General features: G+C 37.7%; 1 protein-coding gene across 8 annotated transcripts in view; it reads right to left on the bottom strand.

Annotated features, from left to right (window-relative positions):
- Positions 1-18,183, bottom strand: part of cntn6 (contactin 6) — a 344,808-nt gene that overhangs the window by 1,023 nt on the left and 325,602 nt on the right. For 5 of the 8 annotated variants that reach the window (XM_016991662.2, XM_008105353.3, XM_062969723.1 and 2 more), the window contains 5 exons: positions 15,823-16,057; positions 15,371-15,486; positions 12,172-12,358; positions 4,681-4,793; positions 1,463-1,631 (listed from right to left, as the gene is read on the bottom strand). In XM_016991662.2, coding sequence (XP_016847151.2) covers positions 1,463-1,631; positions 4,681-4,793; positions 12,172-12,358; positions 15,371-15,486; positions 15,823-16,057 — 820 coding nt within the window. Of the gene's footprint in view, positions 1-1,462; positions 1,632-4,680; positions 4,794-10,262; positions 10,296-12,171; positions 12,359-15,370; positions 15,487-15,822; positions 16,058-18,183 lie in introns of those variants that run through there. The other 3 variants (XR_010002549.1, XM_062969724.1, XM_062969725.1) reach the window with 3 other exon arrangements.

Here is an 18,183-nt window from a genome sequence, read left to right as displayed (position 1 = left end):
TGCCTATGCTCTACTACAGTCTGAGATTAAGGGACCTCTCACCCTACACAGCTGTAGCACTATCATTCCACTTTAACTGCCATAGTTTTGTCCTATAGGATCCTGGGATTAGCAGTTTAGGGAGGCAGATGTAGAATTTTCAGCCAAAAATCCTCTCTGGTATCTCGCCAAACCGCCTGCTCTCAACCTGTCCAATGACCAGAAGAGTACTGTGGAATGTCAATTCCCAGTGCTTCCAGCACCAAGAAATCCTTCAGTTGGAATTCTGGCTGACTGAAATGGTAGAGGCTGTTTTTTTGGGGGGGTATGCATTGCTAAATTTAGCTATTATGATGGCACTCAAATGTAGTGATGATGCAGAATCTTTGTCAATGTTTCTAGAAAATACACACTGTGTTCTTGAAGACAAGAAAAGGAAGGATACAAAACAACAACAGCCACACTACTATAATATTTCTTTACAACAAAAACATGTTTGTCTGGAAAGAATGGCTGAAATCCAATTGACAGTCCCAGCTAATGTTAAACCTATTGAATCAATTGGACAGTGAGTTAGTTTACCATTCAACTGATAATTCAATGAACCTGGTCTAGCTGTTACTGATCAACAAGATGCTATTAATTTTTGTACAAAACCCATACTTTTAACAAAAAAAATGTATTTCTGCTCAGAATACCTTTCTGTGCAGATACTGGAAAAACTGTACAGAAATGTTAGATTTCTCCCCAATATGAGAGAAAATTAACAAAAATGCACATCCCCTATCAGGAGTGACCTTTTATATTTCCTTCCACTAATCTTATGAGACAAACCTTCTAGTCCTGATATTTTGTACTTTTCTTTTGACTTTTTTTTTTTAAAAAAACAAGCTATTCCTGATGTATCACTGCTTTAAACTGGTGGTTTGTGTTTTGAATATGTTTATTTTATTCAAATTTTATTTTGGTATCATAACTTTAGTGAGCTGCTTTGGGGTCTTTAAAAAACCACTCTTGCACAGCAATAGACAAAGCAGTTAATTTTCATTTCCATCTTCCTTTCCTTTTTGGCATGTATTTTCAGCTTGATTTAAAGCCGACGTGCAGGGGTTTTTATCTGTGTTATCACATGCATAGTGCTCAGTATATTTTAAGCACTTTTACTATTTTAAAATAGTAAATAATGAGGATTATTATGCTGAGGACTTTGATTTCAGTACAAACCAGTAATGAATTTCCACACAGCTGGTACAGCTGCAAGTTTCACTTATATCAGCAAGTTGTAGATATTTTCAGGTCCCTAAAACTTCTACAGCATGGTTTTCATGTTAATTACCTTTCCCTTTCTGATCCAGGCACAGAAAAGACTGCTACCAGGTTTAATGGGTACTATAGCATCAAATTAGTTTGAAAGGTCTTTCCAGTTTCAGCTCCTTTCAGAAGCACAGCAACAACATTATGGGCAAGAAGGGAGGTAACTCACTTGACATTGTTGGAATCCTAATTTCCTCGCTGCTGCTACCTTCCCCTCCATCACTCATGGTTCTTATTTCAATGAGATAATCTTCTTCAAATGGCACCAACAGTTCAGCAGATGTATTATTTGTCTCCAATATATGCGTGGTACTTTGTCTATTTTGCCTGTACAAAATCTAAATAAAACAAAGAGAAAAGAGGATAGCTTGCTGCAGTTTTGTTGCTTGTTTGCTTTTGATTCTCCTCATGATTAGTTGTATTCTCAGAAGCAGTTCTGCAGGATATTTCCAAGCACCCTTTGGGTCCATTCAGGAAAAACATGATCTCCTCCTGCTGCTTACGCACTTCTCTATGGAGATTCGCACTGGGAAATCTGAGTAGGTCTAAGGATACATTCATGATGCTTCACTGACATTTCCACATTGGCACACGCATCCTTCTTACTTCAAGCATTAATCCATCTATGATACAGTAATGCAGCAGTATTTTGTATTTAGTTTTTAGACCATTGAATTAAAATCATGTAGTTAAGCTGGTTTTACGGATCTACAACAAAGCAAGAGAACATGGCCAGTTTTATATCTAGTGAGCTTTAAATGTTGCAATTTAATGGAATTGTCTTACATTACAGACATCAACCTATACAGGTTGTTGTATTATAGAAATATCATGGGAAATTTGTCCCACAGAATTCAAAATTCGGCACTGTAGGCAAGTGTAGTGATAGGAAAAGCTAGCAGTTTTATTTCACACCACTTGAATATTACTAGTGTTGGTAAATTCTTATCACAAATGAACTAAAATGTATTCCTCATGTATCCCAAGTCTTATGGTAAATTAGATATGTCAGAAAATTGTCTATTTAAGTGCACTGGTTCCACATTGGGCTACAAAGCTGCCCCTCACTTTCGTCATATAAATTAATGTGTATTTTGTATGTCTATTTCACAATGTGTATAATTTTGAATACATATTTACTTACATGTACATTATGTGAGAATTTTCCCATTACCAGTTTTGGGGGTGACATAATATTTTCATAGGAAACTCTCAATCCAATGAATTCTGTTTTATCTGTAACCATTTCTCACAAAACTATCATGGGAAGGAATCAACCTGTATTCTTTACAAGATAGCATTCTATGTACATCATTGCATTTCCCTGTTTATCTTTTCATTATATGGATGAAATGTCAAGTTCCATATTTAGGGTGGGGAAGTAAAAATGTCTAGTCATATGTTCACTATAATGAGAACTGGCTCTTTATTCAAGCATTAAGGATAGGATTAACCTGAAGAAGTGAGGAAAAGGATTAGGCACTTTCTTTATATGTGGGGTGATAGTCTAATATCTGCTATCCGTGGTCACTCATCACTTTATAGCTTTGTGTTATTGTAATCCCTGTCAATGATTTATTTGACTCAATGACAGGCACTAAAGAAAGCCACCCAATTTAAATAGCTAGGGTCATTGGCCTCCATAGGTGGCAACACAATGCCAGACGTATGTTCATGAATAAATGCAGCCTGGTTGAAATGGCGGCAAACTGCTGGCATTCTGTGTGACTCAAAAACAACTCAAGACTAAGATCTGCACTACAGTTATTTGCCTAGTAGCCCTCTACAAGGTAGAGTGCTGGCCAGCAACAAAGAAACATGAACAAGCCCTTAACACAATGAAAATGAAAATGCTGAGATGGACACTTGGCTTGACACTTCTTGACCATGTGCCAAATGATGACATCCATCAAAGACTAGGAATAAAAGCGATCAGAAAGAAAATACAGGAAGCAAGACTACAGTGGTACGGCCATGTCATGAGAAGAGAACCAACATCAGCAACACAACTAATACTACATTTGGAGATTGCAGGACAATAACCATGTGGATTGCCAAAGAAAAGATGGATGGACACCATCAATGAAGACATGCGTACTGCCAATTTAAGACCGGATTATGCCCAAAACAAAGCCTTATGGAAATGTCAGTCACAATGCTAACCCCTTCATTGGGAAAATAGCTTAGAAAGAAGAAGATGAGGAAGCCTTAAAAGACAGCTGAGTTCAGAAAAGAGGAAGACATACAGAGGAGTTGCAGCTATCAGGGATATAGAATATCCCTTGAATAAAGAGAATGAGATTTCCAATGATATACTAAGAAGGAGAAACAAGAAAACTACCTTATATAGTGGAATTTATATTATGCACTTTGATGTATTTTATCTTTTGTTAGTGGTGTTAAGATTTACCTCCAGGGTTGCCCACTATAATACTGAACAGCATATACAAAAATTTCGACAATAAAGGCTTAGATTGAGACTGTGACTATTTATTAAATTTAATCTGATTGTTGCAATATTGATCTATTTATATTTATATAGAGAGAGAGAGACTTAATTTTGACGGTGCCTGCAATATTCATTCATGATAACCCCCATTAAAGCCAGAAGAAATACAATATAATTATTCACACAAGCTGACTTTAAAACTAATGGTGCACACAGAAACATATTTGTTCATGGGCAAAAAGTTACTCATTTATATTTTTAGGTATAGCTCTTTTTATTAGATAATTGACTCTAAAACACTTCATATACAATACTCTTAACAACAATCTGTTTTAAGTCCAGGAGAGACTTAAAAACATATACTTATTTTACAAAAAGAAGTATATGCAAATTCATTTTAGGTTTTTAAAAAGGCCTCTCCTGGGCTTAAAATGATTGAAAGTAGTCAGTTAGTCAGTCCGTAGCCTTTATTACAGTCAATAAACCTTCGGCTGAATAAGTTACAACATTTGAAGTTAAGTGTGAATAAATTACAACATTACAACATGTAATTACAAATTACAGCATTACAAAATTTGAATCCTAAATAACATCAGGTTCTGACTTCAATCCCTAAAAATTGAGTAACTGGCTTTATATCAGAGAACTAGTTAAAGTTCTAGATTAAGTCCCCTGAGTGCTTGTTATTATTTAGTGGCAAAACAGTTTCTATTTATGACCACAGATGCTTGTAGGCTACAAAATGGCCAATGATAAAGTCCACATAGTGCACATGTGTATGGCTTTATGTATCCCACTCTTACAGCTACTAGACCTATTGAACATATGATTGGATACCAATTAATTCTTAATTTTTTAGAATAAAACTTGAAAAACTTTTCATAAAGCAAAATGACTCGTGTGATTTTCCCATCAGCTGGGTTGACTCTCTGACTTACTTTATAGCCAAGCACCTGAGATTCATTTTCCATTGTTTTTACATGCTCCCAGTTTAAGCATATCTTTGAATTTGTCAGTTTCCAGGCAATGTTTGCTGGCCGTTGACTTGGCGCTTTAAAAAAACCAAACATGTTAAACAGAATATTACATTTTAGATTGTAATTGCATAAATGGTTGTCATGGTAGTGAAACATATCTGAATCAAATGAATCACTGTTTAAATGCTCTTTATTGCAATTGGTTTTCCTATGAATTTTGTTCAACAACTGTGGGGAAAATCAGTTGACCTGAAAACTGGATGAAGGAACATAAAATTCATTGTTAAGTATTGTGTGTGTGTGTGTGTGTGTGAGTGTGTGTGTGTGTGTGTGTGTAAACACTATATAGATAGCTAAAAGCTTCATCATACAGATACTATAGGTGTAACTCATGAAAAATGCTGCACTCCTTTTTACACCTTATGGTCTTCTATTCCAAATACGCTAGGGACTATGATTTGTTTTGACCAGTTATAGTTGGGGGGGGGGGGGGTACGAAAAACATTGTAATTTTCCTTTCTGCTCAAAATTTTCCTTATCTGTTGTGAATTCAGCAACCTTTCGACATGCCCATCCCCGTTATATCACCTCTATACTACACTTGCAGAACACTGTTCACAAGATAGAAAAGCACAGATCCATAAATGGTGGCACAGGTCATGAAGGCACCTCAGAATCACCCAACTGAACATTCATTTGGTAGTTTCTATTGACAAAATGATGAGTAAAGCTTTTTAGTCAGAATCCACTTCTTTAAGAAAACTACTCCAAAATTTCTGGTCTATTGTATGAAATCAATCTTTAGCCTGACTCTATAGCTCATGGGGTAGCACACCAAAAAAGTGAACCGGATTGAGTATCATGACTTATGTGGCATATAATTACATAATAAACACCACATGAGTTTATAATAGGGCTGACAGTAATGTGAAATTGTAGAAGACCTAGGGAGAGCTCTCTCACCAGCCATTGGGCTTTCCTTTCTGACCTCATAGCTGGTCTCTTACATCTATGAAAAGTAGAAAGAACAGGGGAACTATTTCTAAAACCTCATGTTCAGACTGTCTTCATATTCTAACACCACCACCTTAAAGAGCATGTACTTTGTGTAGCTGTGGGTTTGTTAGCCATGATGGTGTGGTGGCTTCTGGGAAAAGGATAGCGGAAATCAGGAAACCTCCTTCAGATTGGATTTTATATAAAGTGGAAAAATCTTCTAAAATTCTTTTTTTAAACCAAGCTCCAGCAGTCCCAGTTCAAGTTTGTGATTGGCAAAATCTGCCAGCATCTCTAATGTAAACTGTCTTTTACTTTCCTCCAAACTCTGATTGCATTGATTTAGTTTCCTCTTTCACATGCATGCTGCTTCTTTGTGATTCTGATCCAAGAAACATTACTCTAGACACTCACTTGATTGTCATAGCCACCTGTAGAAATCTGTCATTTAAAACATAAGGCTATATCAGAAAAAAGCCATATTGCGTCTTTTTTATTTTAAAAATGTAAGTATTAGCAATTTGCCTGGAAAATTCTACACATATTAAGCTTGCATTTATGCAAAGAGCACCCAAAAGAATTTGGAAAATACCACAATTAAGCAAAAAATCAAATGCCATTAAAAATCCTTTTTGTCCATATAAAGACTGACCACACGTTCACAGCTGGAACCAAAAATGAAAACAATATAATCAGGTTTTGTTTTTGCTCTCTCTGACATTACATGGCATATAATTCTACACACAAAGCAATTAACAGGATCTTATTTCGGAATTCTAATTTTCAAAGAGGACCACACTGGGAAGGGTGGGAGGGATGGATGGAGAGTTGGGAAGAAATGCATCATTGGGGGAAAAAAGTACAAAAGGAGAAACATAAAATTTGCATATGTAATTTGCATATCTAGATGCAAACGAGGAAAAACATTTCAAATTCATCTCACCATAGTGGAAAAGCTGTGCTGCGTATCTTCTTTATTTGCTGCCTAGGTGCTGTTGATCAATGTCAAGACCCTCTACTGACTTTCTACGATTTGAAGTCACCAGATCTTGTATGATCTTGGAAGTTGTGATCAGCAAGGCCTGATTAGTACTTGAAAAGGACTAATCAGAACTTTATTTATTCAAAGATAATGGTAATCTCCCTTCAAGTAAATAAACATAAGCTTATTTGTGAGTGTTTTGCTTGTGATATAGGTTGTGATGATAGATGAGACATATCTATTTCTCCTTGCATTTGAATGTGACTTTCCTGCTTCTTGGCAGGGGGTTGGACTGGATGGCCCACAAGGTCTCTTCCAACTTTATGATTCTATGATTCTTCCACATTTTCTTTTCAAAGATGTTGAAATGTTTATATTTTCCTTTCTTTACAATATTATTTTATTTAAAATTATTTTTAATCTCAATTACTTTAGTGCTAATATTAAAGCCCGTTCTAGATCTCTGCACTCAGTAACTTATTTTCTTGGCATACAACTACCATCCATCCAAACACACTCCACATTTCTTAGTGATCAGTCTCTATTAATCCTTATTTCACTCATAAGTGCATGTCTTCTGAGGAAAACCACAGTGATGCCACTATAGCAGCTTATAGCAAGAGCAATGGAGTGCTTGAGAGACTTCCCCCCTTAAGATATAAGGAAGGTTGACATCTAAAACATATGCCTTTAGACACTAGTCGGTTGAACCCCAGAATTAGGTGTACATATAGATTTGGAATTCAAAATTATCAAAAATGTACTATGATAGGGAAAGAAGCTCTGTTCAGCTAAGGTGCAAAAAATGGTCATAACTGAATAGAATTACTGAAAAATATATTATGAAGAAGAATATCATGCAAAAGCAATAATCATATCAATGGAAAAGTCCACATCCTGTCAAGTTAGCCCATCTTGATTTGACTAAAAAAAAGACTACAGTGTTATTCGTAAAGTAACACATGACACCATATCATGACATGACAGATATCAGTGTCAAAACACCTCTATAATTCATATTCAAATTACTCATTTTATTCAGTAAAGTCTACTTCAAAAATTATTATCAAGGAGACATCTTAGGCTCCTTCAACATGGCCACATTATCTGCTTTGAACTGGATTATATGAGTCTGCACTGCCATATACTCCAGTTCAAAGCAGATAATCTGGATTTTATATGGCAGTGCAAAAGGGGACTTAGTTGCAGTTACTTTCCTCATGACCAGTTTTACTTCCCACGCAAGTTTATGTATTCAGCAAATGATCTGAATAGAAAAATCAGTAACCTCAAGCTCAACACCAATGACAAACTGATCAACTTCGACGTGGTTCTCTATTTACTAAGGTCCCGGTAGCAGACACCATTGCACTAATCAACCAGAATTTCCCAGAAGACATCACAGCCCTGTATCACTATTGCCTCATCACAAGCTACTTCCAGTGGGACAATGAATTCTATGAACAGAAAGATGGAATAGTCATAGGGAGCTCCTGTTATAGAATTTTTTTTTACATGGAACAAGTCCTGGAAACAGCAAATAAAAGTCCACTATATGGAAACAGCAACTAAAAGTCCACTATATGGTTCAGAAAAGTCCATTATATGGTTCATTTTGAGCCATGAAGAAGAACTAAACAAGTTCCTGGACCACTTCAACAGCATCCACCCAAACATCCAATTCAACGTGGAAAAAAGTGAAGGAAAACTGCAATTTCTAGATGTCCTAGTTATCGACAAACCCAATAAACAAGTGGGCCACACAGTTTACAGAAAACCTACACACATGGATAAATTTCTACATAAAAAAACCAACCATCACCCAGGTCAAAAAGGAAGCACAATTAAAGCCCTGGCAGACCTTGCAAAAAGACATCACCTAAACTGGGCTCTACAGGCCAATGATACTCCACCACAGACATCAGAAGAGCTATAAGGCCAAGAACAAGCCATGAGAGTAAAGACAAAGATCCACCCAGAGGAAAAGTGTTCTTACCATACATCAAGGGAAACCACTGACCGCATAGGGAAGCTGATGAAGAAACACAACCTACAAACTATCTACAGACCCACTAAGAAAATCCAACAAATGCTACATTCAGCAAAGGACAAGAAGGATCCTCTCACATCTGCAGGAGTCTACCGTATACCATGCAGCTGTGAACAAGTCTACATAAGAACCACCAAACCCTGTGCCTAAACACAAATCAAGGAACATGAAAGGCACTGCAGACTAACTCAACCAGAGAAGTCATCCATAGCAGAGCACTTGATAAACCAGCCTGGACACAATATATTATTTGGGAACACAGAAATGCTGAACCACTCTAACAACCACTATGTCAGACTACAAGGAGAAATCCACAAGCATGTGGACAATTTCAACAGAAAGGAGGAAACCATGAAAATGAACAGAATCTGGATACCAGTATTAAAACACTCTAAAATCAGGACAGTAAATAAAGAACACCACTAAAAAAAACCCAGAGGAATTCCAGACATTAATCAATCAGGGCCAGCTAACACATCCCAACAAAGGACTCCCCCAGGCAGTAAGCAGCCAGACCTTGAAGCTGAAAGGCTATTCATTGCTAATCAAGGTAGCCAATTGCAACATTCACACCTGCCTCAAACAGACAAGAGTTCTTTCTCCTGCCCTGAACATTCCACAGATAGAGAAACCCCAACTGCTTACTTTCCAACAGATCTCACAAATTCCAAGTATGTCTGTCATAGATGCAGGAAAAAATGCCTGGAAAACTCACAGCAACCCAGATTTGAATAGAAAACCTTGGTACATTGAGCTGATCATACACAAGTGCTTCCATGTGTTTGGGAATCTTAATCTAAGGATAGAAGCATTATTGCCTGTTATTTCTTTTCTGTTGAAAAAAAATGAGATCCCAAAAGATCTGAAAGTCCATTATGAAGCATAATAGAATAACAAGACTTTTGTGCATTCTCTGTTATGTGAATGTCCCACAGTGGGGTGAAAATTACATGTAAAGATTAAATCATTGAGAATTTCATCCCTATTCTGATTCCTCCTCCACAATGCTCCCATACCTGAAAACAGGTTTAATATATTAGATATATGCATAATGAGAGTCTGCATTAAACAATAATTTCCAGAATTTTATGTTGACATAAAAGGGCATCTTTAGGTTTCAGAGTGCTTATGTTTATCTGAATTTATCTTCCACAGGTTAGAAGTGATGGAAGGGGAAGAGATAGAAGTCATGTTCACAAGAAAAGAAATCTAAACTCAGATTTTTTCCTATACTATCTTGAGTATAGAAAATTAAAATTTAAGCATAGGCATCCTCAGATCAAAGTTTCCTTAATGGCATTTAGTTCCTTGCCTTGCCATGTAGGATCTTACAGACACAGGGAAGATTTGTGGATAACAGCTTTGAAATAAATTTTTGTTGGGATAGTTGATATAGGAGAATGACTTGATGCACAATCCATTGTCCTTATGCCATCCATGATGTGCATTACGTAGAAGAGTGTTTATAAGGACTATGCATGCATTAAAAATAAATAACCACAAAACACCCTTTACCTGTGCATTAGTAGCCACCTCTCCATACGTAACCTAAAAAGGAGAAAGAGTTCAACGAAAAAGGGCAAGGTGATGTTCCGATTAGTTAAAAATATATTTCTTGGGGAACACTATTTCCATAATCCCGAAGGATTCTAATTGGGCAAACTGAATAGCAGGTTCATCAGATTCATGGAAAATAGGAGAAGAAGATTAAGATATTCATGGATGATGGTAAACACAATTCTAGTTTTCATGATATTCCAGGATCTGAAGATGGGAATGTCTACTTAATATCTTCCAGATAGAAGTTGCTATGTATCTTATTGGAATTGTTAGACCACATCAGCACTGACCATTTAATGAAACTGCATGTAATGGTCAGTGTAGATGGAACCTTTATTATCTCAGTTTACACTCCTTGCTAATTTATTTATCACAATTGGAATGTTATGTGATTCTTATTGAATATATTCTGCCTCTAGGCTATTTTGAAGCTACAGATTTTACTATATTTTTACCTAGTGCTTCAGTAGGAAACAAGTGAAAAGAAATATACCCTCATTAAAACACATACTAAAACCCCAGAATACAGCTGCACAAAAGCCTATTGAAATGAGCAAGTATAAGCACACCTAACATTTTGATGTATTGTGGGTTTTCTGTAGTAATACTATAATGAAACAGCAACCTTCAGTTGAAAAAAAAAGAGAAGAATGTATCCAAAGAGGCTGAGCAAACAAAAGGAGGGCTATATGTCCACTTCTCTTCTTTCTGGCTGAAATTTCTAACATTGCCAACAGTTTGTTTAAGAATTAGTAGAAATTCCAGCTGTAAATGTGATCAAGCCTTCAAAATGGCAAAAGGTGTATGTCCCAAAGTTGCTTATTTTTTCCAATTACATTAAATTCAGATCAATTTTAAATCCTTTTCACAATGTGAATACCATGGGGTGGAGGTAGATTAAAGTTCATTTCTTCTTCGCCCTGGTTTTCCTCTGTCCTTATAAAACATAGGTTGCACCTTGCACATTATCCACCATTTGAAAACTAATTCATGCTACAGGAACATGTTTTCTGGATGGGAATTTAGCAATGTGACATAGCTTTCAATCTATGCTGACTTGGGGTGTGATGTGCCCTGTGTTTTCTTAAATTACTGGCTAGAAAATACTTATTAATACAAGGAATGTAAGAGGCACAGTGATCCAGGATTTCACACACAAATCTGACCTAATCCTATCTGAAGATGCTAGAGACTGAAATTGGTCTTTTATAAACAAAACCTGTGTCCTTCCCCTTCTAGTAATTTTCCATAAATCAAGGCCCTCTTTTCATAGGTTCCTTTTATTAAATTTCTGCAATCCACTTATACCATGGTCATTTAAGGATTTAATTATGCCAGGCTCTCTTCTGTATCACAGTACAATGTGGGATGCTTCATGACTGTCTTTTGTCCCTTTAGATTTGGCAACTGGATCATAACCCATGTAGCTGTTGCAGGTATGGGAAGCCTTTGTAATAAGAACTTTGCTCCTTTCTCACCTTGTTCCATGGCCAGGAGAGACTCTAGACAGTCACAGTAAGAGCTGTCTCCCAACCAAAAGTGCACCCAGCATTTTTTTGGTTGATTTCCCAGAATTGTACTGTGATGGCACAAAAAGCTGTGGATTGTGTGCTTAGCAGTCACAGAAATGCACCCCAATTTCCTCAAATTTACATTGTTGATTTCTTCCTACTCTTAGACTGTCAGTGTGAACTTGTTGATGAAGCTGGGTGCTCCATGTTTGCCTCTGCTGATTGTGGGGAGCTTTTCTTTAATGATATTGACCAAACAGATCTACAATTGACAAGGCAGCATATAAATATCACATGCAAACAGGATGTGAGTCAGGTACTGTTTTTAGGCACTGTCTGTTCTACATACTCACGTGATTTTCTTGTCGTAACATTAACTGGAACACTGGATGGACCAGTCCCAGCTGTGTTGAAAGCCCTCACTGAGGCAAAATACAGTGTATTGGGCTTGAGGTTGGTGATATTTCTTACTGTGATGTTACCACTGACTTTGACTTTACTGGTTGTAGAATCCCTTGAATCATCCGTCCAGTATAAAACCTAACATTTTAGAACAAAGACAATGCATTGCTTTTCTCCAGATACAACCTTGATAGTAAAGAAGACAGGTTGACAAATAGTACTTTAAGGAGGACAGCCGACTTTATAATTGAAGTCATCAGGATATAAATGTGGACATAAATATTTATAGCATTTACTGCATCCTGAATGCCAATAGGAGTAACTACTAGAGCTGTGGAAAATTATCGTTAGCCCTTGTAAGTTGGATAAAATTCATTAAATTCATAACTTATGATGCAATAGCTGACATGTAGGCGCCAAAAAAATTAATACTCAAAACATATCCGATACTTTTTTGTTTGAATTTTGTAAACCTTGGAAGTTTCCCAAAGTAAGTTTTTTTTTCAGTGCAAGCAAAGAAAAGCAAAGCCAAAAAGATCGCCATTCCTCTTTAAATTAATTGCCTCTTCCCATTAGGAGAAAGAAGCAGCAGTGAGAAAGCAGAGTTCACTGGGAAAGACTGAGAAAACACAGCATTCTGGGAAATGTAATTTTGGAAGGCAAGGAGCTCTATGCCAGCAAATTCAAAATGCCCTGCTCTAAACTACATTTCCAAGAATTCTGCTCAGCATCAGAAAGTCCCAATCAGGATATGGAAGAGATTAGTCCCTCCATAGTAGCAGCCAGCCAGAGTTCCAATAAATAATTGGATCTTCAAAGAAGAGGACTGACTGATACTTCTAGTAAGTAAATCTCTGTGCTGGGCTGGGAAGAAATCCCTAAATGGAAGTTCTCTTGGTTAATATGAGAGACTTTCAATGAGATAGCTGTTGTGGCTTTTTTTTAAAATGGTTTTTGTCAAATTTTTAAATGTTTCCTTAAAATCAGTAGATGTATTAATATTTCTGAACATTTGGAGGAATTATTCCTTGTTATCTTGTGTCATTGTATAGGAAATTCAAGGAAATGTTTCTTGTAGTTTGTTTTTTTAAAAAAAGTTGTTTATAAAAACTGAAAATTCCCAAAAAAAATCCGTGGATAGGTGAAACATTCTGAAACAGTGGTAAGGTTGGGTTGCTTACCTGTAACTTTGTTTCTTTGAGTGGTTATCAGTGAACTTCGCACATACGGGTCTTGTGATCAGGTACAAGACAGCTTGGAATTCTCTATAGCTTTAAGAAACTCTTGGTGGCAGCCCCACCCACCCTGCCCTGGAGGATATAGACATCAGGTGGGGCAAGCACCCCAGTTCCTCAGCCGCTATGACAGCAGCTTACAGAAACCGAGGCATGAAGAACAGCGGAGAGGATGGGCAGGGATGTGTGAAATTCATAGATGACAACTTGAAGAAACATGGTTACAGGTAAGCAACTCAACCTTCTTCTTTGTGATCTCTGTGAAATTGCACATATGGATGACTAATCGAGCTTCCTACCTTGGAGGAGGGAGCCATGCTGCATAGGAAACAATCACAGCTCTGCCAAAGGCAGCGTCCTTCCCAGAGAAATCATCCAGCTTACAGTGGGACAAAAAAGTAAGTAGGGTTGGCCACGTTGATGCCAGGAAAAACACCCTCAGCAGCACTCCATGCAGGAAGGCCTGAAAGGTAGTAATGGCTGTTGTTGAATGTCCCCTGATTTGGGATGGAAGGGGTCTATCTGCAAGTTGGCAAGCATTGAAATGACCAAAGAGAAAAAAAAACCTTATGAAGAGACTGAATCACCATGGTGATATCTCAGAGAAAAAACCCTAGGAGATTTCCTGTAGGCAGGTATGTAGTCAATGTAAGAGCTAGAACCTGCCACACATCCAAAGTATGAAGGGAGTGCTCAAGAGGAGTAGGATTCTGGAAAAAAAATGGTAAAACAATGCCATGACACACATGAAACCAGGAAATTACCTTGGCTAGAAGAGCAATGTCAGTTCAGAGAACCACCTTATCCTATGGAAACAAATGTAAGGGTGATCTGCACAGAGAACACAAAGTTCACTGGCTCAGCATGCTGATGTGACAGTGACAAGGAATGCCATTTTCCAGGAAAGGTGGGAAGGCCCTGCAGATGTCGTGGGCTTGAAAAGGCGTTTTGATAGTTAGGACAAGATGAGCTCCGAACTCCATGCTGGGGTTGGAGGATGCACCAATGGGTAAATGGTCTTAAGCCCTTCAGGAAGTGTTGAATGAGGGTGTACCTAAAACAGAACAAATGCAGAGCTCTCTGCCAGTTCCAAGAAATGGCAGTCAGGTAACATTTCAAGGATGGAAAGGAGAGTCCTTGTTCTGATTGTGAGAGAAAAAAAATCAAGGACTATGGGAGTAGGTGCTGTGAGAGGATCTACACTAGCTTTCTGCAAGAAGAAAGAAAATGTCTCCATTTGTAGGTGTAAGATCATTTTGTGGAGTCCCTGTGAGCGGAAGCGATGATAAACGATATGGACAGTGAGGGGCCCTGAGTGGCCAGAGTCTCCCTGCCATGAGGTGGAGGGTCAGGATGTCAGGGTGACAAACCCACCAGCTCTGGCAAGTCAGAAGGCCCTGTCTGCACCAAGAGTTTCTTAAAGTTATAAAGAATTCAAAGCTGTCTTGCACCTGTGCACAAGACCCATATGTACGATTTCACAGAGAGCACAACGAAGAAACATGTTTCACCCCAATAGCTATAAATATGAGGGAGAAAGGAGCAATTGAAGATTCCCCACTTGCACAATTACTATAATGAAAAAGTAATGAAATTTTGTTACTCTCATTACAGTAATGAAATTTTCACTAACTATACTTTAGAAATACATTAGAAATGAAATGCTGGCTTTCCCTAATTTTGTAATGAGTTTTGAAACTTTTTTTTATCAATTGCACTCCAATTCAATAATTGTAGACTCAGGTCTTCCTTTGAGAACTAATAAAATGTGCTTTGGGAAGAACATGAACTAATTCTCCAAATATGGACCCTTACTTAGTCATGCACAAGACTAAGTGGTGGTGGGATGTATTGCATGTATTGCACGAACTAGCCAAACTTGGTAGAAAATATCATAGAATGTGAATTATACTACCTCATAGCCTAGGACCCTCCCAGTGTGTCTGTTCCATGCAACAGGGTTCCAAGAAACTTCCATTTCAGATGCTGAGATACTTTGTACAGATGCTCCAGTTGGTGCAATCTGTGGCTCTAGGAGAAGGAGAAATTGATTGAAGTTCTTGTAAACACTTATTTCAGCAAACAAAGCATGAATCTAACATTTATATCAATAAAATAGATGATAGCAGCATATAGATCATGATAAGATTTTATATCTCTATTCAAAGACTTCCTAGGGCACCAACAAAATGCAGATGATGTTGCTTATTACCTACTGAAACATTACACTATCAGGTTGTCATTGTGCCCAAACAGTTCTGCAAGAGTGTTTTTGGACGAGATGCCAATCTTGTATCTTACAGCAATTATCAACATAAGATACCACAATAGTATCATAAATGTTAAGCAATAGAGAGTTGTGTTTACCATCTTCTCCAGAGTAGACAATATATATTGGGCTCAAAGTACCGACTCCTTCATGATTGAAGACTCCCACTTTCACTTCAAAAGGAAATAATGGTGTGATGCTGTCATTTCTGTAGATATATTTTGATGCTTCGACTGAGGCAGCCACAGCTTTGGTCCAGCTTGTTGAGCCAAGGGGCCGGAACATAATAATGTATCCAAACCCATCCCCATTTTGTAGTTCCTCAGGAATTGGCTGCAGGAGGCATAGTAATCAATCAATAACCACTTGCAAGCACTGTATATACACTGTTTTAATTGAATTTTTCACTCTATCAGTATATTTTAGTTGTATTGATTTGGTTGACTGTGCTTCCAAGGAGATAATAATGTTTGCCCCATTAATCAATTCAATATTGAAAATAACAATAAAAATAAATCTATCAAGACAATCAACTTAAAACCAAAAGGCCTAATCAGCAGCATTAAGAGAATGCACAACAATTTCAAAATTAGAAGCTTTTCATTATCAGCTCAGTCTAAGGTTGATTTCCCCTTTGCATTGCATCATAACACAAACCAAACACTTTAATATGTTGAACTGCTACATTTTGAGGAATTGAACTGGAAGGGAACCTGTTGTTGCTAACTAATTTTATTGCTTCATCTTCAGGCAAGACTATATGAAACGCACAAGATTAATGAATGAATTGCCTGACATTTCCATTTTATGTAATGGATACATAGGGTGTAGTATGTGTAAATTGGTTAGGAATAACTAAAGTTTGCCCCTCTGTCTCAGTCATTTCCAGTTCAAATGAAATCTATGAGGTATCTTACAGGTCATCTTATTAAATGAGAGCAGCGGAGCCTCCCTTGGCTGGCAGCAATTGGGGGTGGGGGGGGGGCTTGCACTTCTGCCTGGCAGGTGCATTGGCAGCTTTGCAGCTAGAGGTTTCCCCTCATCTGGCATCTGAAAGTAGCCCTGTAGCTGCAATAAAAATTGCCTCGTGTAATACCCCCTTTTTCCCAAGAAAGAAGGTGAAAATGTGACAATTATGCAATGAAATACAGTATCTCTCTCTGTGTGTGGTGTGTGTAAAAGTCTTTCAGATGTGTGAATATAGTGATCCCTCCCTTTTTCTCATTCCCTTCAAGCTAAAACACACCACATGACTGTTGAAGATCTGAGAAAAAATATGGTCTCATTCAATGTGAAAACCTGTCTGATAGCCTAAGTGGGAGTAGGTTCTGAACGTAGTATAAGATCACTAGGCAAAGAGCTCAACGGACAACAGTCAAGACAGTACAAACCCAGAGACATTTGGTGAAGGATGCCATAAATATGTGTTTGTTTGTGTGTGCACCGTCCATTCCCATAAGGAAGAGATATAAACAGTGGGGTTCCCAAAGGATCTGCATTTGGGTCAATGTTTTTAAACTTGTTCATAAATAATTTCATACCCTCCAACATTTCAGAGATGAAAACCAGGGCATATTTGGCAAAGCAATATCACAGTGTGATCATTATGGCAAAAGTTATTACTGAGCATTAGGAGTGACTTGGAGTCCCTTTCTCTTGCCTACTAGGAAGAGATTCTCATACACCATCTTAGCTGCTGAATAAATTGGATAAAAATGACTTTTGCATTGTGAACTCAATTTGCAGCAACTGAAGCAAGCTAAGGATGAATGGAATAGGGCAATAGGCACCAAGGGAACATTTTCATGTACTTTCACAAGAAATGTGGGCTTTCTATAAGGTGGTTGGTGGATTTTGCAGAACCAGTGAGAAAATTCAGTGGTCACATGTGACCCATACCCTGCATTGTGTTCAACCATACTTTAAGTCTGGACACCTATCTCTAATCCAGCTACCACCATGGCTCTTTGGCTTGATACAAGAAGTTTTTTCTTTATTTTACGTTGCCCTTTTGCAATATCAATGAACTAAAAAGCCAGGAGAGATAAGGAAAGAATGAGATCAAGATGGCATTGGGTGCAATTGGGAAAGGACATGGAGTGTTCTGCTACTGCCAGTGTTGCAACCCATGAGTCTTATTTTTTGTACAGTCTTATACTTTTTGAGAATGAGTAGCAAGCTTTACATAAACCTCCACAGCATCAAGGCAGTGCAAGGAAGCTCCCCTTGTAGGTATGATCATATGAGATGCAAGTATTCAGTATTTCAGTATTCAAGTGGCATTTTGGGAGCATTTTACTACCTGCCCAGACCCTGAAAAATTATTTAACTTTTGCCTATGAGTTGTCATTTTAACTGGTTGCCTGGATTTCTTGTAGTTTCCTCATGGATTTGAGGTTGCCTACTGTGCAAAGAAAATGCAGGACTAGGTATACTCTTCTCCAGCACAGCACTTTTAC

Source organism: Anolis carolinensis, chromosome 2 (genome assembly GCF_035594765.1).
Source record: "Anolis carolinensis isolate JA03-04 chromosome 2, rAnoCar3.1.pri, whole genome shotgun sequence".
NCBI lineage: Eukaryota > Metazoa > Chordata > Lepidosauria > Squamata > Dactyloidae > Anolis > Anolis carolinensis.
The sequence above is the reverse complement of the archived record's forward strand: the minus strand, read 5'-3'. Positions and strand labels throughout refer to the sequence as shown.